Here is a 27,542-nt window from a genome sequence, read left to right as displayed (position 1 = left end):
CATAAATTTTGAACAATACCTGTTCTTCTCTTAGAACTACTTAAATTAACTTTTTTGATTCAATTCAAATGTTGACTACTGTATATTTTTCAAAAAAAACAATGTTTTTTACTTTTCAAAGATCTTTAAAAAAGCCTAATTGTCCACTAAAGTGTCTTATTCAATTTGTTATTACTTAAAAAAATATATTGTATTAAATATATATTGGTAACACTTTACAATAAGGTTCATTAGTTAACATAAAAGTGCATCTATCCATGATAAAAGTGCATCTGTCCATCATAAAAGTACATCTATCCATCATAAAAGTGCATCTATCCATCATAAAAGTGCATCTGTCCATCATAAAAGTGCATCTGTCCATCATAAAAGTGCATCTGTCCATCATAAAAGTGCATCCATCCATCATAAAAGTGCATCTGTCCATCATAAAAGTGCATCTATCCATCATAAAAAGATGCACTTTTATGAGCTTCAATCTGTTGGTTATACACTGCCATTATAAAGCTTGGAAGAGTCAGGACATTTTTTAATATAACTCTGATTGTATTCGTCTGATAGAAGAGTGTCGTATACACCCAGGATGAGTTGAGGGATGAGTTTTCACTTTAAAGTGAACTACTCCTTTACTAAATGCTGTAGAAGTATTGTTCATTCTTAGTTCATGTTAACTAATTTAGTAAACAATGTGAACAAATGAACCTTATTGTAAAGTGTTGCTTCCGAAACAATATATAATATGTATTTATTATTACTAAAAATCATGTAGAGTTTAAAACTCTTTTATATTTTATCCACTGAAACGTCTTGTAAAGATATTTTTGCAGTGTTTTGTCAGCAGAACAATCCATAAACACATGAAATACCAGTTTAACCCTCAGAAGAGAAATGTGTGTCCCTCACTACTCTTCTGAGGGTTAAACTGGTATTTCATGTGTTTATGGATCGTTTATGGATCGTTCACCTCATCATTCCCGATACACACCACAGAAGAGAAGTGTGTGTCCCTCACAGCCTCATCATTCCCGATACACACCACAAAAGAGAAGTGTGTGTCCCTCACAGCCTCATCATTCCTGATACACACCTCTGAAGAGAAGTGTGTGTCCCTCACAGCCTCATCATTCCCGATACACAGCTCTGAAGAGAAGTGTGTGTCCCTCACAGCCTCATCATTCCCGATACACAGCTCTGAAGAGAAGTGTGTGTCCCTCACAGCCTCATCATTCCCGATACACACCTCTGAAGAGAAGTGTGTGTCCCTCACAGCCTCATCATTCCCGATACAAAGCTCTGAAGAGAAGTGTGTGTCCCTCACAGCCTCATCATTCCCGATACACAGCTCCGAAGAGAAGTGTGTGTCCCTCACAGCCTCATCGGTCCCGATACACACCTCTGAATAGAAGTGTGTGTCCCTCACAGCCTCATCATTCCCGATACACAGCTCTGAAGAGAAGTGTGTGTCCCTCACAGCCTCATCATTCCCGATACACACCACAGAAGAGAAGTGTTGTGTCCCTCACAGCCTCATCATTCCTGATACACACCACAGAAGAGAAGTGTTGTGTCCCTCACAGCCTCATCATTCCCGATACACACCACTGAAGAGAAGTGTGTGTCCCTCACAGCCACATCATTCCCAATACACACCACAGAAGAGAAGTGTGTGTCCCTCACAGCCTCATCATTCCCGATACACACCTCTGAAGAGAAGTGTGTGTCCCTCACAGCCTCATCATTCCCGATTCACAGCTCTGAAGAGAAGTGTGTGTCCCTCACAGCCTCATCATTCCCGATACACACCACAGAAGAGAAGTGTGTGTCCCTCACAGCCTCATCATTCCTGATACACACCACTGAAGAGAAGTGTGTGTCCCTCACAGCCTCATCGTTCCCGATACACACCTCTGAAGAGAAGTGTGTGTCCCTCATAGCCTCATCATTCCCGATACACACCTCTGAAGAGAAATGTGTGTCCCTCACAGCCTCATCATTCCCGATACACACCTCTGAAGAGAAGTGTGTGTCCCTCACAGCCTTATCATTCCTGATACACCGCTCTGAAGAGAAGTGTGTGTCCCTCACAGCCTCATCATTCCTGATACACACCTCTGAAGAGAAGTGTGTGTCCCTCACAGCCTCATCATTCCCGATACACAACTCTGAAGAGAAGTGTGTGTCCCTCACAGCCTCATCATTCCTGATACACAGCTCTGAAGAGAAGTGTGTGTCCCTCACAGCCTCATCATTCCCGATACACAGCTCCGAAGAGAAGTGTGTGTCCCTCACAGCCTCATCGGTCCCGATACACACCTCTGAAGAGAAGTGTGTGTCCCTCACAGCCTCATCATTCCCGATACACAGCTCTGAAGAGAAGTGTGTGTCCCTCACAGCCTCATCATTCCCGATACACAGCTCTGAAGAGAAGTGTGTGTCCCTCACAGCCTCATCATTCCCGATACACACCTCTGAAGAGAAGTGTGTGTCGCTCACAGCCTCATCATTCCCGATACACACTTCTGAAGAGAAGTGTATGTCCCTCATAGCCTCATCATTCCCGATACACACCTCTGAAGAGAAGTGTGTGTCCCTCATAGCCTCATCATTCCCGATACACAGCTCTGAAGAGAAATGTGTGTCCCTCACAGCCTCATCATTCCCGATACACAGCTCTGAAGAGAAGTGTGTGTCCCTCACAGCCTCATCATTCCCAATACACACCACAGAAGAGAAGTGTGTCCCTCACAGCCTCATCATTCCCGATACACACCTCTGAAGAGAAGTGTGTGTCCCTCACAGCCTCATCATTCCCGATACACACTTCTGAAGAGAAGTGTATGTCCCTCACAGCCTCATCATTCCCGATACACAGCTCTGAAGAGAAGTGTGTGTCCCTCACAGCCTCATCATTCCCGATACACAGCTCTGAAGAGAAGTGTGTGTCCCTCACAGCCTCATCATTCCCGATACACACCTCTGAAGAGAAGTGTGTGTCCCTCACAGCCTCATCATTCCCGATACAAAGCTCTGAAGAGAAGTGTGTGTCCCTCACAGCCTCATCATTCCCGATACACAGCTCCGAAGAGAAGTGTGTGTCCCTCACAGCCTCATCGGTCCCGATACACACCTCTGAATAGAAGTGTGTGTCCCTCACAGCCTCATCATTCCCGATACACAGCTCTGAAGAGAAGTGTGTGTCCCTCACAGCCTCATCATTCCCGATACACACCACAGAAGAGAAGTGTTGTGTCCCTCACAGCCTCATCATTCCTGATACACACCACAGAAGAGAAGTGTTGTGTCCCTCACAGCCTCATCATTCCCGATACACACCACTGAAGAGAAGTGTGTGTCCCTCACAGCCACATCATTCCCAATACACACCACAGAAGAGAAGTGTGTGTCCCTCACAGCCTCATCATTCCCGATACACACCTCTGAAGAGAAGTGTGTGTCCCTCACAGCCTCATCATTCCCGATTCACAGCTCTGAAGAGAAGTGTGTGTCCCTCACAGCCTCATCATTCCCGATACACACCACAGAAGAGAAGTGTGTGTCCCTCACAGCCTCATCATTCCTGATACACACCACTGAAGAGAAGTGTGTGTCCCTCACAGCCTCATCGTTCCCGATACACACCTCTGAAGAGAAGTGTGTGTCCCTCATAGCCTCATCATTCCCGATACACACCTCTGAAGAGAAATGTGTGTCCCTCACAGCCTCATCATTCCCGATACACACCTCTGAAGAGAAGTGTGTGTCCCTCACAGCCTTATCATTCCTGATACACCGCTCTGAAGAGAAGTGTGTGTCCCTCACAGCCTCATCATTCCTGATACACACCTCTGAAGAGAAGTGTGTGTCCCTCACAGCCTCATCATTCCCGATACACACCTCTGAAGAGAAGTGTGTGTCCCTCACAGCCTCATCATTCCTGATACACAGCTCTGAAGAGAAGTGTGTGTCCCTCACAGCCTCATCATTCCCGATACACAGCTCCGAAGAGAAGTGTGTGTCCCTCACAGCCTCATCGGTCCCGATACACACCTCTGAAGAGAAGTGTGTGTCCCTCACAGCCTCATCATTCCCGATACACAGCTCTGAAGAGAAGTGTGTGTCCCTCACAGCCTCATCATTCCCGATACACAGCTCTGAAGAGAAGTGTGTGTCCCTCACAGCCTCATCATTCCCGATACACACCTCTGAAGAGAAGTGTGTGTCGCTCACAGCCTCATCATTCCCAATACACACTTCTGAAGAGAAGTGTATGTCCCTCATAGCCTCATCATTCCCGATACACACCTCTGAAGAGAAGTGTGTGTCCCTCATAGCCTCATCATTCCCGATACACAGCTCTGAAGAGAAATGTGTGTCCCTCACAGCCTCATCATTCCCGATACACAGCTCTGAAGAGAAGTGTGTGTCCCTCACAGCCTCATCATTCCCAATACACACCACAGAAGAGAAGTGTGTCCCTCACAGCCTCATCATTCCCGATACACACCTCTGAAGAGAAGTGTGTGTCCCTCACAGCCTCATCATTCCCGATACACACTTCTGAAGAGAAGTGTATGTCCCTCACAGCCTCATCATTCCCGATACACAGCTCTGAAGGGAAGTGTGTGTCCCTCATAGCCTCATCATTACCGATACACACCTCTGAAGAGAAGTGTGTGTCCCTCACAGCCTCATCATTCCCGATACACACCTCTGAAGAGAAGTGTGTGTCCCTCACAGCCTCATCGTTCCCGATACACACCAGAGATGAACACGTCTCTTGTGGATGTTTTGCATATTAGTAGTAAATCTGATCCCGTTCATGTCCAGAGGATCACAAACGCTGTTCCTCTCTCTCAACACATCAGAGAGTCACAGTGTGTGTGGATGAGCAGATTGAGTCCGTCACACACAATGACCTCTTTCTCCTGTCTCTGTGTGAAGCGGTCCCTGAAGAACGATCGCTCGTCAAGTCAAGTTTATTTATATAGCGCTTTTCACAACACAGGTTGTATCAAAGCAGCTTCACAGTATTAATTAAAATAATACATCAATGTTTGTTTCTAGTGGAAAACATCCACGTTTGGTAATGCTGATCAATAGTATTGTTGATTGATTAATTAAATTAAATAAAATATCCCCAAATATCCCCAACTGAGCAAGCCAAAGGCAACAGTGGCAAGGAACCGAAAAACTCCATCAGGTGACCTAATGGAGAAAAAAAAACCTTGGGAGAACCCAGGCTCAGTCGGGGGCCAGTTCTCCTCTGGCGTTTATAAACTAGAGGTCGGATTTAACTGTAAGATTAAAAATATTATATGAATGCCTGGCTGAAGAGATGCGTCTTTAATCTAGTTTTAAACTGGGAGAGCGAGTCTGAGCAACGAACAGTATCAGGAAGGCTATTCCAGAGTTTTGGAGCTAAATGTGAAAATGCTCTCCCTCCTTTGGTTGATCTGGATATCCTAGGTATGACCAGAAGCCTCGAATTTAGTGATCTTAAAGAGCGCGATGGATTATAGGGCGATAGAAGATCCGTTAAATAGACTGGAGCTAAGCCGTTTAGGGCTTTATAAGTCAGTAGCAATACCTTGTAATTAATACGGAACTTTATAGGTAACCAATGTAGTGATGATAAAATTGGTGTTATATGATCATATTTTCTTGATCTAGTAAGAACTCTAGCGGCGGCATTTTGGACTAACTGTAGCTTGTTTATTGAGGATATAGGACAACCAGCTAATAAAGCATTACAGTAATCTAGTCTCGAGGTCATGAATGCATGAACTAACTTTTCTGCATCAGAAACTGATAGCATGTTACTTAGCTTAGCAATGTTTCTAAGGTGGAAAAAGGCTGTTCTTGTAACATATGAAATATGATTATCAAAAGACAGGTTGCAGTCTAATATAACACCCAGGTCTTTTACTGTAGAGGATAAAGTAACAGGACATCCTACTATGTTGAAGTTGTGTTGTGAGAGGTTTTGTGGGCGATTTTTTGAACCGATAAGTAGTACCTCTGTCTTGTCTGGATTTAATAAAAGAAAATTGCGCGTCATCCAATTTTTTATATCTTTAACACTCTGTCAGTTTGGATAATTTAGCGTTTTCATCTGGCCGTGATGAAATATAGATTTGAGTGTCATCAGCATAACAATGGAAACTAATTCCATGTTTTCTTATAATATTTCCAAGTGGCAGCATATATATTGAGAATAACAGAGGGCCTAACACAGATCCCTGCGGCACTCCATAGTTTACTGGAGTTATGATCGATTTTTCTCCATTTAAATAGACAAAATGGTAGCGGTCAGATAAGTATGATCTGAACCAGTTTAATGCTTGTCCTTGAACACCAGTATAATTTTGTAGTCGATCTAAGAGTATTGTGTGATCTATAGTATCGAACGCAGCACTAAGATCAAGTAAAACTAGTATTAAGATACAGCCTTGGTCAGAAGGTAATAGTAAATAATTTGTGATTTTAACGAGCGCAGTTTCAGTGCTTTGATGCGGTCTGAATCCAGACTGAAACTTTTCATAGATGTCATTTTCTTGCTAGAAAGAGCCCAGTTGGGCGGATACAACTTTTTCTAGTATTTTAGACATAAAAGGAAGATTTGAAATGGGTCTATAATTTGCTAGATTATGTGGGTCTAATTGTGGTTTCTTAATGAGAGGTTTTATAACTGCCAGTTTAAATGTTCTTGGAACATAACCTAAAGTTAAAGATGAGTTAATAATATTGAGGAGAGGCTCTTCCACTACAGATAACACTTCTTTCAGTAGTTTAGTTGGTATAGGGTCTAATAAACATGTTGTTGTTTTAGATGAGGTGATAAGTTTATTTAACTCTTTTTGTTCTATAGTTGTAAAGCACTGTAATTGTTCTTGCGGGGTGATAATTGAGGCTGAATTATAAGGCGCGATTGAGGATTGAACGTTTACAATTGTGGTTCTGATGCTTTTTATTTTCTCAGTGAAGAACTTCATGAAATCATTACTACTAAACTGTAACGGAATATTTTGTTCGGGTGATGTCTGTTTATTTGTTAGTCTAGCCACGGTGTTAAATAAAAACCTAGGATTGTTTTGGTTATTTTCTATTAGTTTGCGGAGGTACTCAGCCCTGGTCGCTTTTAGGGCCTTTTTATAACGTGACGTACTGTCTTTCCACGCGATTCTAAAGACCTCTAAATTAGTTTGTTTCCATTTACGCTCTAAATTACGGGTTTCTCTCTTTAGAACATGCGTAGTATTGTTGTACCATGGTGCTTTACTTTTCTCTCTGACCTTTTTTAATCTAATAGGTGCAACAATATCCAATTTTCCAGAGAGAATGGTACTCATAGTGCTAGTTAATTCCTCTAGTTCATCTGTTTGTTTGGGTTCACTGAGCAGCTGAGACAGATCAGATAAGCAATTTGAAAAATTATCTATGGTGGATGGAAGGATTGTTCTGCCTGGTCAATAACGCGGCGCAGCATGATATATTACAGGGGTACGTAATATGCAAGTTACCATGTAATGGTCAGTGACATCATCACTTTGTGGAATGATATCTATATCGGTTGGATCGGTTCCATGTGATATAATTAAATCGAGTGTATGATTAAAACGATGAGTTGGTCCGGTAACGTTTTGCTTGACCCCAAAGGAGTTTAATAAATCTGTAAACGCAGCCCCTAACGCATCATTTGGATTATCTACGTGTATGTTAAAATCTCCAACAATTAATGCTTTATCGATACTTTTTGTATTTATATACTTCAAACAGTATACTCCAATGGTTTAAATGAAGAATTGCCTTTAAATTGTTTTTTTGTGAAACCATGTATTCTGAAATTAATTTGTTTATATTTATTTATCTATTTTTTTTTTTTGTATAAATTGTTCATAAGGGCCACATGGACATTACATATGGTATGTTGTGTTGTGTTATTCCTGGTGTTTCCACAATGTTGGTAACTTGATGCACCTGAAGGTGCTGATGATTTGCGGAATGAGGTTCACCTGTGATGTTTTTTTTTTTTAAACAATCTTTTCGGTGTATCACAGTACACACTGATGATGGCTTAGGCTGAAACGCGTCTGTGAGGACATAGTAATAATACATTTATGAAAATATACCCTGAGAGTGCGGTTTTTCATCTTTATTTTTTATCGACATTGACTAATAGGTCTGAGAGAAAATCTGCAAACTCTTTTAGGAAATCAGCGTAAGGCCCAGGCGGTCTATATACGGTAGCCAATGCTAGAGATAATAGGGATGTTTTTCTTACATCTGAGAGCGTAACATTTAGTACTAGTACTTCAAACGACATAAACTTATAACCCGTTTTCTGAGTAACATTGAGAATATCTCTATAGATTGTTGCAACACCACCGCCGCCACGACCAATCAGACGGGGCTCATGCTTATAGGAGTATCCTGATGGAGTAGACTCATTTAGACCGAAATAATCATTTGGTTTAAGCCAGGTTTCAGTTAGGCAAAGTACATCGAAGCTATTATCTGTGACTATTTCATTTACAATAACTGCCTTAGGTGTGAGTGATCTAATGTTTAGAAGACCTAGCTTTAGAAATTGTTTTTGTTTACTAATAGCAACATTTTCTGTTTTAATAACAATTAGATTTTTCCTAGATCCTGCAGTAGATTTATTATTTGATCTCACTAAACGAGGAATAGACACAGTTTCTATGCAATGTTCTACACTAGTATTTATATCAGTTAATTTGGTGCAGCAGAGACTATGATTTGGACTTTTGGTTACTAGTCAAAAGGTATTTAACATTTTGGAGATATTATCCGACAGAAGATCCGCTCCGAATCTGCTTGGGTGTAAGCCATCAGCACGGTATAGCCTAGGACGCTCCCAAAACAGATTCCAATTATTTACAAAGAGCAGTTTCTGCTCATTACACCATGACATTAACCATTAATTTAGCGCAAATAACCTACTAAACTTTTCATGTCCTAGTCGGTACGTGGGAAGCGGTCCTGACACAATGATCGTTGTTTCAGGCGATGTGCTGCGTACCATATCAATCAGATTCCTGAAGTCTTTCTTCAGAACTTCCGTCTGGCGCAGCCTGATGTCGTTCACTCCCGCGTGCAGGACCACGGTTCCGACGCGCTCGTCACTGTTCAGAATCTCGGGAACGCGAGCGGCGATTTCAGAAATGCGAGCACCAGGAAAGCAGTGACTATGCACCTTACTTTTACCTAACGTAGCATGTACGTGTCGAACGATGGAATCGCCGATGATCACAGCATCGCGTTCTGTTTCGCGAAGAGGGGAGAAGCGGTTTTGGGTGGATATCTCGAAAACCGGGAGGGTCGGAGAGAGTTTTCTTGGTCTAGACCTGACTCGCGTCTTCCGCGGAACCATCCAGGCTTCGTGGTGGCGTGTTGGAGCCGGAGTGAACGAGACCATGGCTGATCGCGACCTCGACGCTCGGGACCGATGTTGAGAAACGCACGGAGTAGACGAGGTCGGAATCAGCGGGTTAGTAACGTTAATCTCTGATTTGTGTGCATCGGCGCGTGATGTTTCAAGAGCCAAACGGCGGTCTATCAGCTCGGCTTGTCTCACTAAAAGGTCGTGGATCTGTTTCTCAACAGCTTCCAGCTCAGACTGCAGTGCGTGCAGCTCAAATGTGTCCTCACCTGCACCAAAAGGTAGGCTACTTACATCTGATATATTCGCCATTTTAACAGATGCAGTAGCGGTTTTTGGCACGGGTGAACCGGGCAATCGCCCGGGGCGGCATTTTTGGGGGGGCGCCGCCGCTGGCACGAGCAGAAAAAAATAAATAATAATAATAATTTTTTTGCGCCGCAAAGCAGTTTTCTATTATCTATCATTTCACTGTGTGGGGAATTGGCAAATTTGCGCCCCCTGCAGCTGCAGGCGCCCCTGCTTGCTGAGAAGATGCCGTGCACAGAAGCTGTTTGTTTGAGAAGGGGAAAGGGGAGGGGGCGCGGAGGAGCGGAGGCGCGGGCGTGGATGACAGTTCACCTTTGGGTCTCTTCCAAATGGAACGGACAAGGGAGGGGGAGGGGGGGGATCCATATAGTTATCTAAGTTAGTCACACCTCGACTTTCTTTCAAATAACGCACTTTTCATTCATAATATTATAAATACAGGCCTCTATATTTCCTGCACATTTTTGTTTTTCTGAATTGTCTGAATGGCTAATAAAAATAGGTAATACAAAATGATTACTTGGTCACCACCACCAAGGTGAATTGGTTTAGTCTTGACTTCTGGTCGTGACTCGTGAGTGTTGTTATGGGGGGGATCAGGGGAAATCTGTTGATTGTCGATGTCGAGTGCCAAATAAGAGATGAACAAGAAAGGTCAAAGCCATCAGGTGCCCAATTTAGAAACGAGCGAAAGATAAAGGTATGCAACTATGTTTCTCTGATTCTCTGTATGATTACGGTATCCATGTCATGAATGAAGGGGCAATATTAATTGGTGGGTATAACTCTTATTTGTTAGCCTTTTTGCTGTGATTCTTGCTATGCTTAACAATAATTCGGTTTTAACTCAAACACGAGATCTAATTTCACCATAATATTGTGCTTTGCAACAAAACTGTTACAAGTTCAGTTATTACACTGCAAAAAATGCTTTTCTTACTTAGTATTTTTGTCTTGTTTCCAGTCCAAATATCAAAAATTTCTTAAATAGCCTAAAGATGCATAACGTTATTTTACTAAAGTAGTAAAATGACATAAGATATTAAGTCTTGTTTTCTGGGGAAATAAATAAAAATTTAGTTTTTGCTTAAAACAAGCAAAACATGATCTGCCAATGGGGTAAGTGGGGGGGAGGGGGGGGGGGGGCGCTCAAAGGGGGTCTCGCCCAGGGTGTAATTCAATGTAGAACCGCCACTGAACAGATGGACAGTAAGTTAGCAACGACGCTACCAGTGATGCTATCAATATTAATACTAATTTATGACTGAAGTCTTGGATATAATCCGTCTTTTTAGTGGTACGGGTGTAGAGTAGAAGCACGATAGGTGAAAAAAATGTTTTGTTTGTAAGTGAGTGTGGAAAAGACGCGTTCAGCCGTGATCCACAGGAGTAACCTATAAGAGTATCCGATGTTGGATCACTAATAGGCTTGAAACAAAACTGTTTTGTAACTATGAGGTTTGAGCAGTAGTGCTTCTCAGTGAGAAAAAGTAGAAAATGTTCGTTGTGAGTTTAAAGAGAAAAATCAAGAATTATAAATCAAATCGATGGAGCTCCAAAGACAACAACGCGTTCAGATGCGACGCATGCGCATTCATAAGCGCATAAGCGTCCTCTTCCCTTCCGACACAACAAACACTTCAAAGACACACACATACACATGTTTAGGCTGATTTGATGCACAAATGCTTTATGAACTGTAGTTTTTCAGAAGACAATGTGAGCTCCATTCGCCTGTGAAGTCACATCACATAGTGTTGCTATGTGGTTGCTAGGGTGTTTCTAGGGTGTTGCTAGGGTGTTTTTGGTTCTACAATGGCCCTAGATTCTACATGACTTCCTTAGATGAAAGGCAATAGGATTTGTTGGCTGTTTTACTCTGTCAAGAAAAAATCGTAACAATTGCTTAGAGAAATAGAGAAATGTTATACATTAAAAGTTACTGTAATAAAGACTCCGCAGACTTTGGGATGAAGCAACACAGAACGTCTTACTGAACACAAGCCTCTGAGAACATCAGTCTGATGAAGTGAGCTCAGGGAAAAGTGTCCAAACCTCCTCTTGGGTCGTTTGATTCATCCGTACATTCACGAGTCTAAGAGTTATCTTTGGGGACAGCAAACGATGATGAGGAATAACTGCGGTCCATGTCAGCTCTTCAGATCACCAGAGCGGTGTGTGTGAAGCCTCAACTCCTGCAGTTCATCACGAGACTCCGTCACCGCGTTTCTCCGGCAGTAAAAGCAGAAACCAAGGATAGTGTGGACATGACACCATTGACACACTGAGGAGGGACGCTACACTGTTAAAATTGTGAATTTCTCTGGATTTAAACCTTGTTGGAAACATTTGGGATGAAATGTGTCAACTGCACAACACACAGAACTCTGGGGGATTTCAATGCGAAACTCTCACATATCGATACTTTCCACACGCAGATCTGGCCATGAGATGAAGTTGTTGAGGCAGATTTACACATCAACCAACAGAAAGTGACTGTGTTTCTGTGCTTTACACACTGAGACGTGATCTACAGCAGAACATGGACATCTCTGTCTGTGAAATTAAATAGAAATTTGGCAAATATGACCTGAATATCTGTGGATGTTTTAGATGGTTGGTTTGGCAATAAATCACCAAACACACACCATCTGAGTCTATAGACCGACCAGCCCACAACACACACACAGACACACACACACACACACACACACACACACACAGACACACAGACACACACACACACACACACACACACAGAGACAGACAGACAGATACACACACACACATACAGACAGACAGATACACACACACACACATACAGAGACAGACAGACAGACAGATACACACACACACACACATACAGACAGACAGATACACACACACACACACATACAGAGACAGACAGATACACACACACACACACATACAGACAGATACAGACTTAGTCCTGTTTTTTGTTTAGTCTAGTTGTAGTTGTGATCTAGTTTTAGTCGATGAAAATGTCATTTTTTTCCCATTATATTATAGTAATCAATTATTTTGCTCAAAAATGTAATCATGATTTCAGGTCATGATGATTATCATTTGAGAAATCTTTGAGCACAAATCAACAGAATATCAACTTCTTTATTATACGAGATATGAATGCTTTATTTTATTCATATAGTTTCCGGTTTTACAATATTGCCAATATTGAAAAATAACACTATCTTATGAAAACTGGAAAAACAAAAGTTTCTCGCAAAAGCTAAAACAGTGAAATTCACAATAGTTATTCCAAATTACATTAATGTTTTTCTATCAAAACAATAGCAAATTAAAAGACTGTGTTGTCACACAGAGTTGTGTAAGAACATGTATTCAGCATCACCACAATCACTAATAACACAGTGGAAATCATGTTTGGATTATTACAGTTCATCACTGAAGGTTTGATGGCAGACTCAGTCAAATAGACTGACTGTCCGACTCTATTCCAGCAGAATATCTCAGTGGAGATCGCATGACTGTGTTCAGATCCTCAGCTTTATTCCCAGTGTACAGAGAGCATGAGCGCACGCTTCCCAGACTGGGAAGATTAGGCAAAACACTGGTAAGAAAATCTGTCCTTTAAAGAGCAAAGCTCTGGTTGGGGAATATAAACTCTTGAGATCTGGCAACCGCATGAAAGCTGCAGCTTGTTTAAAACACTCATATTTTTCTGCTGTTTTTTTGTTGAAGAAAATTTTGTGAGAATATAAGATCTAGTTGGAACAAGATCAAATGTGGGCGGGGCTTGGTTGTGTCTGTGGGGAGTTGATTGGCTGGTTGTGGTTTGCAATTGGCTGATCTCATGTGAGTGACAGGTTATAGCCCCGCCCTCGTCATCAGAGAAGAGAAGAGATGCTGCAAGAGGAACTAATAACAGTTGCAAATGGAAAGTATTAAGGGCTTAAGCTTTCTCAGATGGAAAGACTGGAACATGTCTAGACCGTCAAATAGCAACAATTCACTCGCATCAATATTCCTCAATTAAATGAATCTGTCTCATATTGTGTGCCATGTAAACACAGTACAACTTTCAAAGCATGCAAAAGCCTCGTGGGCAAATAGAAGTTTTCATCTGGGCTTCAGCGCTGAACCACAGGGATCTCAGAGAAACCGCTTTATTAGTGATGACAGATTTACTTCAGCCCATGTGATCCTCAATACTGAGAGTTAGCAGAACTATAACTGAGAAAACTGTTCATTTAGAGAATACCCTGATTCTGTGATGAACCTCTCAAACATGTGCGCCGGGACCAGTGAACATGCGGACACTGGAAGCCTTGGGAAAACACAAATAATAATGGACAACTTTAAAATATGTATAATACAAGTTTTTTCTTCTTCAATGGACTGGAAAGTGGTAGAAAATAAATTCTATTTGATGCCAAACATTTAAGTCAATGTTACTATATTTCACCATTGCAGCTTTTCTTCTTATAATTGTGACTGTCTCTAAATGTGACTTTCGTAATTTCAACTTTTTTTTGTAATTGCTACTTTCCATCTCGCAGTGTGAATTTATTCCTTGAGAATGTAACATTTCATCTCCGAACGATCTAATGAAATAAAATGTTATTTTATTTCTTATTCTCAACTTTGTCTCATAATGAGCTTTTTTATTCGTAAGCCTTTAGGCAGAGACAGGCTTCCGTAGTTTCAGTCCTGAATTATCATTCATTATTCAGAGAGTTATTGACACTCGTCTGCGTTCTGTGTGATGAAAGTCTTCAGTTCTCTGTGTCTGAAGAAGATGTGAGGAGCTTCAACTGCGCCGGCCAAAAGAGAAGAACGGTTTGTGTAATTTAACGGCAACAAGTCACAACTGGGAGTTCAAACTCACAAATCACTGAGCGATTCAGAGCGGAGGAAATGAAAGCAAGTTGTTTGTTCCTGTTAGTTCCATTGCGTTAGAAGATGGAGGCCATTAAGATGAAAGCGTTTCAGGATCTGCGTGGATAAATGTGATGATATAATACTGGAACATCCGCTCACATTTGAGGCACAGAACGAGCCTTAAAGTGCGTGTTAGCAGAACGAATACGTGCAAAACAGCAGTAATTACAAACTCACACAGCACACGTCTACAAAAGCTCCTTATTTTCAGGCACTCGAAGGGTTAAAGTGAGCATGAATGCAGATTAACCCCTCGACCGCCTCGCGCTCTCGGGTCTCCAGTGAAACGCCAGGGCAAACAGAGCCTGTGGAACAGAAGCTCTCGGGTCTCCAGTGAAACGCCAGTGCAAACGGAGCCTGTGGATCGGACGCTCTCGGGTCTCCAGTGAAACGCCGGGGCAAACGGAGCCTGTGGATCGGACGCTCTCGGGTCTCCAGTGAAACGCCGGGGCAAACGGAGCCTGTGGATCGGACGCTCTCGGGTCTCCAGTGAAACGCCGGGGCAAACGGAGCCTGTGAAGCGGACGCTCTCGGGTCTCCAGTGAAACGCCGGGGCAAACGGAGCCTGTGGATCGGACGCTCTCGGGTCTCCAGTGAAACGCCGGGGCAAACGGAGCCTGTGGAGCGGACGCTCTCGGGTCTCCAGTGAAACGCCGGGGCAAACGGAGCCTGTGGATCGGACGCTCTCGGGTCTCCAGTGAAACGCCGGGGCAAATGGAGCCTGTGGATCGGACGCTCTCGGGTCTCCAGTGAAACGCCGGGGCAAACGGAGCCTGTGAAGCGGACGCTCTCGGGTCTCCAGTGAAACGCCAGGGCAAACGGAGCCTGTGGAGTGGAGGCTCTCGGGTCTCCAGTGAAACGCCGGGGCAAACGTAGCCTGTGGATCGGACGCTCTCGGGTCTCCAGTGAAACGCCGGGGCAAACGTAGCCTGTGGATCGGACGCTCTCGGGTCTCCAGTGAAACGCCGGGGCAAACGGAGCCTGTGGATCGGACGCTCTCGGGTCTCCAGTGAAACGCCGGGGCAAACGGAGCCTGTGAAGCGGACGCTCTCGGGTCTCCAGTGAAACGCCGGGGCAAACGGAGCCTGTGGAGTGGACGCTCTCGGGTCTCCAGTGAAACGCCGGGGCAAACGGAGCCTGTGAAGCGGACGCTCTCGGGTCTCCAGTGAAACGCCGGGGCAAACGGAGCCTGTGAAGCGGACGTTCTCGGGTCTCCAGTGAAACGCAGGGGCCAACGGAGCCTGTGGAGCGGAGGCTCTCGGGTCTCCAGTGAAACGCCGGGGCAAACGGAGCCTGTGAAGCGGACGCTCTCGGGTCTCCAGTGAAACGCCGGGGCAAACGGAGCCTGTGGATCGGACGCTCTCGGGTCTCCAGTGAAACGCCGGGGCAAATGGAGCCTGTGGATCGGACGCTCTCGGGTCTCCAGTGAAACGCCGGGGCAAACAGAGCCTGTGGATCGGACGCTCTCGGGTCTCCAGTGAAACGCCGGGGCAAACGTAGCCTGTGGATCGGACGCTCTCGGGTCTCCAGTGAAACGCCGGGGCAAACGGAGCCTGTGGATCGGACGCTCTCGGGTCTCCAGTGAAACGCCGGGGCAAACGGAGCCTGTGGAGTGGACGCTCTCGGGTCTCCAGTGAAACGCCGGGGCAAACGGAGCCTGTGAAGCGGACGCTCTCGGGTCTCCAGTGAAACGCCGGGGCAAACGGAGCCTGTGAAGCGGACGCTCTCGGGTCTCCAGTGAAACGCAGGGGCAAACGGAGCCTGTGGAGCGGAGGCTCTCGGGTCTCCAGTGAAACGCCGGGGCAAACGGAGCCTGTGAAGCGGACGCTCTCGGGTCTCCAGTGAAACGCCGGGGCAAACGGAGCCTGTGGATCGGACGCTCTCGGGTCTCCAGTGAAACGCCGGGGCAAACGGAGCCTGTGAAGCGGACGCTCTCGGGTCTTCAGTGAAACGCCGGGGCAAACGGAGCCTGTGAAGCGGACGCTCTCGGGTCTCCAGTGAAACGCCGGGGCAAACGGAGCCTGTGGAGCGGACGCTCTCGGGTCTTCAGTGAAACGCCGGGGCAAACGGAGCCTGTGAAGCGGACGCTCTCGGGTCTCCAGTGAAACGCCGGGGCAAACGGAGCCTGTGAAGCGGACGCTCTCGGGTCTCCAGTAAAACGCCGGGGCAAACGGAGCCTGTGGAGCGGACGCTCTCGGGTCTCCAGTGAAACGCCGGGGCAAACGGAGCCCCGTATTGCATCATGAAGGCTAGTTTAGATGCTACTGGGTCAAAGGTCAGGAAACAATCCTCATGTGCACTGAATGCTGGATGGAAAAGAAGAGATTAACTTTAAGAATGATGACAAACCGTTCATCTTGAAATTGTCACCATTTCTTCCTCTTATTAAACCAAACTCTGAAACACAGCAAACGGATTGTGCGTCATGTGTGGAACTGACAGATGTGTGGCGCTGAAGATCAGGAGCACTCGTCGCTGTTGTTTACTCGTTTATGACAGCGGTAACTGTACAAATGCAAACGGTCTGCGAGGAACGAAAGCCTGTTTCCATCTCAAACAAACGTGTTTTAGTAACATTTCACAATATTACTGTATCTACTGAAGAGACTTCTTTCAAAAACATTACAAATTTAATAATTACAAACGTTTGAACGCTACAGTGTATGGGATCATATTGCAAGGCATCAATCACACTGTGAGATATAAAGTTTAAAAAAAAAATACAGTATATGATGAGTCACATGACTGAACCCAACCAATGAGAAGAGGCTGAAAATATTACTGAAATAACTGATGTTTTCTATCAAAGTCACATGGAGTGTAGTAAAACATGGAGTGATTCAGTTCAACAATAAAGGCCCTGTCAGACAGGACTACCGCAAACCGTCTGTCATGACCCTGGAGAAAGATACGAGTCGTCCGATGTTTGAGGTTACGGTGTGTGTCAGCATGAGGAATCATGGAGTCTGCGATCAGTGTGTGTGTTGTGTGTGTCTGCCGTCAAAGAGACCAAAGAAGTCCCCCATGCAGCTTTTAAAAAAGAATTTCCTTCCAGCAATATTAAGTGTTATATTGGGTCAAAACGCCAATTCTCGCCATCATGGCAATTCAGGATAAATACAGTATTTCTATTCTCAAATGTAAAATTACTATCGGGAACCAGCAGAAGCACTGAGTCTGTGAAGGAGTCGATGGAAGCAGAAGAAGAGGATGGAAGTGAGAAGCTGAAGGTCAGTCAGAAAGAGTGTCAATGGAAGATTTGCTGGAATATCCTGAATCAATTCATCTTTCTTCTTGCTCTCCATTATTTTGCTTTTAACTCATGCACAAATACTGAACATTTTGTCCCTGAAACAGCGAGTTTTAGCTGTAAAAATACACTGATGTTTTAATTAATAACAGGGCAGCTCGCAGAATAAATAAATGTGGATGTGAACTCATGATATTATGGTGAGTGAACGATTTTACAATCTTACCAGCTAAAAATAAAATAGTCCACTAAAACATAGACAACAATCGGCCTTTAATACAATGTTACAGCAATATTAATGCTTAAGTCTTGAGAGAGAGGTCTGTTTCACTAGAAAGCATGACAGAGGCACAAAGAAGAGAGAGTCCGCGGAGTGATACCAGAGACATTAAAGTAGCGCCGGTTTGAGTTCGCGGGCGGAAAACGGTCCATTATCCATTACCATTAGAATAGAGATGTAAGAACAGCGCTGCTGTGGACGACCTCGATTATTAGGAAATATTTGTCCGCTAGAGGTCGCCATTGACCAATCAGAATCGAGTATTGCAGAGCGCGATGTAATGAAAACTATATTAAACTTACATTGCGGTTTTAAATCGATAAATTCATCTATGTACTATGCAGTGAATATGGTTTACTGCCAAAGTAAATGTTTCATTGCATTGTGTGTCTAACACCATTTAATGAACAGAAAACAGATCTATTGAATCAGTTCCACTGCCTCGGGAAAGTCTGCTTCCTCAGTAATCTGACTCATTCCCACAGGGAGCGAGCGCTGGATCTCACGCAGATCTGAGCTCTGAATGAGTCAGAATAACAGAGGAATGACAGGGGTCTTTCAGCACCTGCAGAAACTGAAGGGATTGAGGAAACACAGATTCTGAGCACTCTAATCAAGTCAGAGAAAGACTGATGATGTCAGCAAAATGCTCAGCTGATGAACCACACCAAATTACTTCTGATGCTAATGTAAGACAGCATGAAACGATGCACAATTAAATCAAGATTTCTTGGGCATTATAGATGACATGTGGCACTTTGGATTTGTTCTTCTAAATCTCAAAATGATTGCTTGTTATGTGAGTAACTTTGGGGGATTCAGAGAATGAATGATCACAAAACCAAAGGAGCTGCAGAGGCTGTAATATGAAGATCTGTCGCCCTCGTGTGGACATGCAGTGTAATGCAGACACACAATATAATACATCAAACATGACCTATGACTCTCTGTCCATCTTATTTTAACCTAAGAGCGAATTTTTTAAATTGAATGTGCAAAGCTTCAGTGTCCGCCGTAACTGCACATAGCCCGTCATTATGCTGCAAACTGGTATTCATCATATTTTAATTTATCGTAATTATTATCAGGTTTTGTTCGCAAAACTAGTGATGGTTTAATGGGGAGCAAGAAGGAGAAAATGCAAAAGATTTGCAAGCGAATGCAAAGCATTACAATAAAAAATCCATTCTGTCAAATAAGGTGGACAAAGAGACTAGATTTCAAAAATACAACTGCATGAGGAGACAACAATTATTTTAATCTTCTGGTTTGCAGTGTTTTTAGATCTAAGCACTGGACCGGAAAATGAAATTGGGCAAATTCTTCATGTTCACAAAACACTGCAAACAAAAAACAGATGTGGATTCCCTTTTATTCTTAAAATTTTATGTACAAGTGCAACTGATTTATTTTTTTATTAATGTACATTCAATATAGAAAGTTTATGTACGCATATTACATTTAACATTTCATAATTGCACTAGTCGTTCACATACATTTGTAATCAAGAGTCAGTACAATTTGTTCTTTGTCCTTTTAGAAGCTGATTTTCAGTTGGTCTTTATCATAAGTATAAATATTCGAGTGCTTTCTGGGGAAGGAGGGAAGAGAGACGGGGAACAGGAGAGACCGCAGACAGTGCGCTTCTCACATCATAATCAGTTTCACAGGATCCTTCTCAACTGCAAGACTGCATGTTATCAAACAGAAAATGCGTAGGATTTGTTGGGATGAGGACAGACTTCAGCTGAGACACGGGCTGAATGCGAGACGCAGGAAGACGAAGACGACACCGTATCAGAGATCTATTCATCGGCTCACTCAGAATGAAGAAAATAAACAAACGCATAAAAATATCTCAATACAAAAGTAAACTATTCTGCTCTCCATGGAAAGAAAAGATTTACGAGACGCAACTGAATATAAAATGAAAGGAAGAAGTGTTGATGTATTAAAATGAAGGAATCACTAAAGACCATGAGTGCTGTGAGAGAGGAGACGACCAGCCCTCCGTTCCCTCTCTCTGTCCATCAGTCCATCAGTCCATCAGCTGTCCTCGAGGATCATGAGGATCAGGAGGATCAGGAGGATCAGGAGTATCAGGAGCTGCTCCAGACAGATGTCCGTCTCAGTCTCCGGGTCCGGCTTCGTCTGATGCTGTCAGTCTAATTCAGCCCAGGTCTCCGATGTCGTTGTCTACGGGCGGTGGGACGCTGGGGATGACCGTAGAGCCGGTGCCTGCTGTCAGATAGCCTGCCACTCCTGGACCTGAACATCAACACAGTCATCATCAACATCAACCAACACCGTCATCGTCATCTTCATCTTCATCGTCATCAACACAGTCATCATCAACATCATCAACATCATTATCATCATCATCATCATCAACATCAACCAACACAGTCATCTTCATCGTCATCAACACGTCATCGTCAACACCATTGTCATCGTTAACACCGCCATCAACATGTCATCGTCAACACCGTCAGTCACACAGTCACAGTCAACACCGTTGCCGTCGCCAACACAGTCATCTTCATCGTCATCAACATGTCATCGTCAAACCATTGTCATCGTTAACACCGCCATCAACATGTCATCGTCAACACCGTCAGTCACACAGTCATAGTCAACACCGTTGCCGTCGCCAACACTGTCATCTTCATCGTCATCGTCAACAGCGTCAGTCACAGTCATAGTCAACACCGTTGCCGTCGCCAACACTGTCATCTTCATCGTCATCAACATGTCATCGTCAACAGCGTCAGTCACACAGTCAAAGTCAACACTGTCGTCGTCGTCAACACTGTCATCAACATGTCATCGTCAACACCGTCAGTCACACAAAGTCAACACCGTCGCCAACACCGTCATCAACATGTCATTGTCAACACCGTCAGTCACACAGTCATAGTCAACACCGTTGCCGTCGCCAACACTGTCATCTTCATCGTCATCAACATGTCATCGTCAACAGCGTCAGTCACACAGTCAAAGTCAACACTGTCGTCGTCGTCAACAGTCATCAACATGTCATCGTCAACACCGTCAGTCACAAAGTCAACACCGTCGCCAACACCGTCATCAACATGTCATCGTCAACACCGTCAGTCACACAGTCAACACCGTCGCCAACACTGTCATCAACATGTCATCGTCAACACCGTCAGTCACAGTCAACACCGTCGCCAACACTGTCATCAACATGTCATCGTCAACACCGTCAGTCACACAGTCAACACCGTCGCCAACACTGTCATCAACATGTCATCGTCAACACCGTCAGTCACAGTCAACACCGTCGCCAACACCGTCATCAACATGTCATCGTCAACACCCACAGTCACACAGTCAACACCGTCGCCAATACCGTCATCATGTCATCGTCAACACCGTCAGTCACAGTCAACACCGTCGCCAACACTGTCATCAACATGTCATCGTCAACACCGTCAGTCACACAGTCAACAACCGTCGTCAACACCGTCATCATGTCATCGTCAACACCGTCAGTCACAGTCAACACCGTCGCCAACACTGTCATCAACATGTCATCGTCAACACCGTCAGTCACAGTCAACACCGTCGCCAACACTGTCATCAACATGTCATCGTCAACACCGTCAGTCACACAGTCAACACCGTCGCCAACACTGTCATCAACATGTCATCGTCAACACCGTCAGTCACAGTCAACACCGTCGCCAACACCGTCATCAACATGTCATCGTCAACACCCACAGTCACACAGTCAACACCGTCGCCAACACCGTCGCCAACACTGTCATCAACATGTCATCGTCAACACCGTCAGTCACAGTCAACACCGTCGCCAACACCGTCATCAACATGTCATCGTCAACACCCACAGTCACACAGTCAACACCGTCGCCAACACCGTCATCATGTCATCGTCAACACCGTCAGTCACAGTCAACACCGTCGCCAACACTGTCATCAACATGTCATCGTCAACACCGTCAGTCACACAGTCAACAACCGTCGTCAACACCGTCATCATGTCATCGTCAACACCGTCAGTCACAGTCAACACCGTCGCCAACACTGTCATCAACATGTCATCGTCAAACCATTGTCATCGTTAACACCGCCATCAACATGTCATCGTCAACACCGTCAGTCACAGTCATAGTCAACACCGTTGCCGTCGCCAACACTGTCATCTTCATCGTCATCAACATGTCATCGTCAACACCGTCAGTCACACAGTCAAAGTCAACACTGTCGTCGTCGTCAACACTGTCATCAACATGTCATCGTCAACACCGTCAGTCACACAAAGTCAACACCGTCGCCAACACCGTCATCAACATGTCATCGTCAACACCGTCAGTCACACAGTCAACACCGTCGCCAACACTGTCATCGTCAACACCGTCAGTCACACAGTCAACAACCGTCGTCAACACCGTCATCATGTCATCGTCAACACCGTCAGTCACACAGTCAACACCGTCGCCAACATGTCATCGTCAACACCGTCAGTCACAGTCATAGTCAACACCGTCGCTGTCGTCAACACCATCATCGTTGTCAATGTCATCGTCAACACCAAAAATTATGACATTTATAATTTTTGAAACATAACAGACATGGATGAAATGATCACTTGGTTAAATGGAAAAAACTGGACAACAAAACACCATCAGTGCTGCATGTGAAGGTGGAGATGCAGATGGAAACGCAGTGGAAAGACAGATGAAGTCATCAGAAAGAGAGTGTACCTGCTTTAAAGTGAAAGAGAGGAGGGTGGGAGACTAAAGGCCAGTGCGCAGCGGACTACTGGCGGCCAGGAGAGAAGGAGTGGACACACCTGAAGAGTCCCAGATATAATATAGCAGAGAGAGAGAGAGGGGGAGAGAGAGAGTGAGGGTTAGAGGGAGAGAGGGAGAGGGAGAGAGACGGAGAGAGAGAGAGAGAGAGAGAGATAGAGAGAGAGAGAGAGAGAGAGAGACAGAGAGAGAGAGAGGGGAAGCAAGCAGATGTTATAACCAGCAAGCGCAGAGGAACGACAGAGCAGTTCAGATCAGTACTGATACAAAGACACAGTCTACAGTCTATGCTCGTTACATGTCAAAATTAGTTAAATACCACTCAAAAACAAGCACAGAAACAGTGTACAGTAATGCAATGAAGACAGAAGTCTGTGGAGCAACTGCATAGATTAACCTTCTGACACACACTTTTAAAATCACAGACATTACATGTTAACACGGGACAGAAGCTCGTTCACATCTACATGTCTCGCCCACACACTTCCACTGTAAGTGCATTGCTGTAAACACCGGCTTCTCAGAGACTGAATGTGCGCTGGACTCACCCGTCAGATAACCTGCAGTCTGGGAGTCGGAGATGAAGAGGTCGTGTTTCTGGTCTTTGAAGGCACTCCACACAGTGGAACGAGACAGGATTTCATTGACCTGTAGCAGAAACACAGCATGAGTTGTGTTCTGACTGTGGCTCAAGTGAAAAGACCTGCTGAAGGATGATGATGATGATTATACCTGCTCTCCGAACTGCAGGCTGCGGGTCATGGACTTCAGCGCTTTGACGATCTGAGCTTTGGTTGCTGAAGGGTTTTCAAGAGTCTCCAACCCGATGCCCTCCAACAGCTTGAGAAGATACGGCACCAGCTCCACTCTAAGAGCCTGAACACACGCACATTAATAAATTAGATTTATTAGTGATTAATAAATATGTGCTGTGCTCTTAAATGAAAGATAAAATATGAGAGAGCAATAGAATAAATAGGGTTGGGAATCGAAAATCATTTCCAATCCTGGAATTGAATACTTAAGGTCAGCAATCTATTACTTGTTATAAAAATAAAATTTCAATTCCTCATATCGATTCCTTTGTGAGCATATGACTGTAAGAGCATATTCAATATGACTAAACCATTCAAGCGAGAGGCGATTCTGTTTTCTGTGCTACAGGCGTGTATAACGGTATATTGGATCCATGCGGCTCTTAAAGTGACAATTGGGGTGAGCACCCCAATAGGATGGACCTAATGATAACGACCTTGGCAAACGGATTACCGACAACGGCAAGGTGCATTTGCGGCAAGGTCTACAAGAATGAGCGCAGCCTTGAAATTAATCAGGCCAAGATGAAATGCATGGTGCAGGAGAGCACAGCGCAACGCACAGAAGTTACTTCTGGTGGGACACAGGAGGAGCCCGGCAAGGAGACACCCCACAGAACCCAGAACCTCCAAGTGCAAATCTCTTCGGCTCCAGACAGAGTAGTTCAGCAGCGTCGGATCAAGTGGCCTGCGGAAAACCAGCACAAATTATATAGCAATTTTGACGAGGATACTGCGAGAATCATTACCACCACAGCAAAAGGAGGTGCAGATAAACAGCTTCAGACAGTGACTACCATCATTGTCAGCTTCGCAACAGAGAGGTTTGGCTTTGAAGAGTGCAAGACCAACAGACCAAACTACACAATAAACCGAAGGGCAGACAAGATCTGCCAGCTGCGGCAAGAGCTTCGAGCTTTGCAAGACAGTTCAAGGCAGCAAACTGAGGAGGAGAAACCACCACTCGCAGAGCTCCGCCACAGCATTAGGAGGAAACTTGTGACCCTGCGTAGAGCAGAGTGGCACAGAGGGCGGCAGAGAGAGAGAGCAAGGAAGAGATCTGTGTTTATAGCCAATCCCTTCGAGTTCACAAAACAGCTTTCAGGGCAGAAGTGAAGTGGACGTCTGACTTGTTCCAAGACGGAAGTAGACCGGTACTTGCACAACACCGAGTGACCCTGACAGGGAGCAAGACCTAGGGCCCCTCGGAGCCCTGTTGGACGTACCATCTCCCACGGTGGACTTCAACTTCAGAGAGCCCACATTGATGGAAGTGCAGGAGGTGGTTTCAGCAGCCAGAGCCAGCTTTGCTCCAGGACCCAGTGGTGTACCCTATAAGGTGTATAAGCGTTGCCCTGAGCTCCTCAAGATCCTATGGAAGATCTTGCGAGTAGTGTGGCGTAGGGTAGCAGACCAGTGGAGGCATGTGGAGGGGGAAAACTCAACCAAACTGGAGCGGTTCAGATCCATCTCGCTTCTCAGCGTGGAGGTGAAGATCTTCTTCAGTGTTCTAGCCCGATGGATGACAGACTTCCTCCTCAAGAATGGTTACATCGACACCTCTGTGCAAAAAGGTCGCATTCCAGGAGTGCCGGGTTGCCTAGAACCAGAGATGCTCACAAGTCTCTGAGCTAGAGTCCAAGTCAAGTCTCAAGTCTCTGAGTTAGAGTCCAAGTCAAGTCTCAAGTCTTTGAGCTAGAGTCCAAGTCAAGTCTCAAGTCTTTGAGCTAGAGTCCAAGTCAAGTCTCAAGTCTTTGAGCTAGAGTCCAAGTCAAGTCTCTGAGCTAGAGTCCAAGTCAAGTCTCTGAGCTAGAGTCCAAGTCAAGTCTCAAGTCTCTGAGCTAGAGTCCAAGTCAAGTCTCAAGTCTTTGAGCTAGAGTCCAAGTCAAGTGTCAAGTCTTTGAGCTAGAGTCCAAGTCAAGTCTCTGAGCTAGAGTCCAAGTCAAGTCTCAAGTCTTTGAGCTAGAGTCCAAGTCAAGTCTCTGAGCTAGAGTCCAAGTCAAGTCTCAAGTCTTTGAGCTAGAGTCCAAGTCAAGTCTCTGAGCTAGAGTCCAAGTCAAGTCTCAAGTCTTTGAGCTAGAGTCCAAGTCAAGTCTCAAGTCTCTGAGCTAGAGTCCAAGTCAAGTCTCAAGTCTCTGAGCTAGAGTCCAAGTCAAGTCTCAAGTCTCTGAGCTAGAGTCCAAGTCAAGTCTCAAGTCTCTGAGTTAGAGTCCAAGTCAAGTCTCAAGTCTTTGAGCTAGAGTCCAAGTCAAGTCTCAAGTCTTTGAGCTAGAGTCCAAGTCAAGTCTCTGAGCTAGAGTCCAAGTCAAGTCTCTGAGCTAGAGTCCAAGTCAAGTCTCAAGTCTCTGAGTTAGAGTCCAAGTCAAGTCTCAAGTCTTTGAGCTAGAGTCCAAGTCTCTTGTCGTTATAATAAGTGTACAGCGACCCATCCAGGCTGCTTAGAACACTGCATAGCTATATATAAGGAATTCAAAGCATGTAATATGTTATTATGACTCCTTTATTTATTAGCATACAGTATCAGCTTTGATTTTGGTATATAGGCTATTGCAACATGACAAAAACAGAATTTTATTAGGTTTAGTGGCAACATGTTACAATGTTAACATGGTACAATTTCTGGTAAGCTATACGTTTTGTTATTATGGCTTGACACAAATTTCACGATTTCAATTAAATTAAATTCTTGTGATTTGATTTAATATTTGGATAAATATTAGGTACACAATATAGGTGTTAATTTTTCTAAAAAAAAACAAAAAAAACAAAAAAAAACTCACCTAATGATGTAAACAGCTACAAAGAGCCCTATCAGCTGGTAGTATTAAGGTTAAAAATAACTCAAATTAAATATAATGCGTTTTTTTTATTATAACAACTTTAGTAAAAGTAAAATAAAATATGTCAAGTAAAAATATAATAAATACGTAATATAGTACACATATTTAGCAAAATACTCTATATAGCTCTTTAATTCTAGCCAACTAACGTGCTATAGCCCATATTATGGTCATTAAATGGCTTTTCTGAGGTAAATGTTATGTGAAATATTTGTTCTCCAGCTGTTTTATTGACCCCTTTCTGCGGATAAAAAACACTGATTGATCGATATCATGTATGAGGATGGAATATACATTTCGGTAAGTTGTACTGTATCGTTCAGTGTTCGTGTTTATTTACTATTAGCTAGTAGAAAGGGTCGGTTCACGTGCCGTTAGGGATCTGTCAAGTCACATTTACAAGCGTCAAAACGGTATTTATTGTTTGAATTTCGTAATAGAATTGACAGAATTTGAGAGCTGAGTAATGAAGTAAGTAACAACCTGAGTAAGTAACCTACTCTGTCTAGTCTGTCGGTCTCCGTGTCCTCTTTGCTTCGCGATTTTTCTGTGCGTGAGAAAATGGATGTGTGGCGTGAGAGTGTGTGAAAAGTGTCAATCGGTGAATGCGTGAGAGTTGGCAGCTCTGTTGAAGTTTTTAAACCCAAAGCTTACGATGAATGGCACAGCAGCCAGCGGCCGGTGCAGTCGACATGTTTGTTGTCCTCTCATGTGTGGCTGCGTGCAGCAGATACGTAGTAGCCTACTTCACGTGTTACGTAGGAAGGTTATAGGTAACGGAGGGAGGGGAATAATAGCAAGCTCATCAGACGTTTACTAAAAATAAACATTGTTCACAAGTCCTGCAGCTCGAGTCCGAGTCGAGTCTGAAGTCTTTTTTTGTGTGTGCGACTTAAGTCGCACTCGAGTCCGAGTCTCAAACTCGA

General features: G+C 44.3%; 1 protein-coding gene across 3 annotated transcripts in view; it reads right to left on the bottom strand.

The window, feature by feature from the left end:
* Nucleotides 1–19,403: 19,403 nt before the first annotated feature.
* Nucleotides 19,404–27,542, bottom strand: part of dnajc13 (DnaJ heat shock protein family (Hsp40) member C13) — a 148,487-nt gene continuing 140,348 nt past the window's right edge. For 2 of the 3 annotated variants that reach the window (XM_081353369.1, XM_081353370.1), the window contains 3 exons: nucleotides 23,694–23,837; nucleotides 23,510–23,609; nucleotides 19,404–20,433 (listed from right to left, as the gene is read on the bottom strand). In XM_081353369.1, the coding sequence (XP_081209495.1) occupies nucleotides 20,336–20,433; nucleotides 23,510–23,609; nucleotides 23,694–23,837 (342 nt within the window). In that variant the 3' untranslated portion in view covers nucleotides 19,404–20,335. Of the gene's footprint in view, nucleotides 20,434–22,913; nucleotides 23,003–23,509; nucleotides 23,610–23,693; nucleotides 23,838–27,542 lie in introns of all 3 variants that reach the window. The other variant, XM_081353371.1, reaches the window with a different exon arrangement.

Source organism: Scardinius erythrophthalmus (genome assembly GCF_964197995.2).
Source record: "Scardinius erythrophthalmus genome assembly, chromosome: 22".
Lineage (NCBI taxonomy): Eukaryota > Metazoa > Chordata > Actinopteri > Cypriniformes > Leuciscidae > Scardinius > Scardinius erythrophthalmus.
The sequence above is the reverse complement of the archived record's forward strand: the minus strand, read 5'-3'. Positions and strand labels throughout refer to the sequence as shown.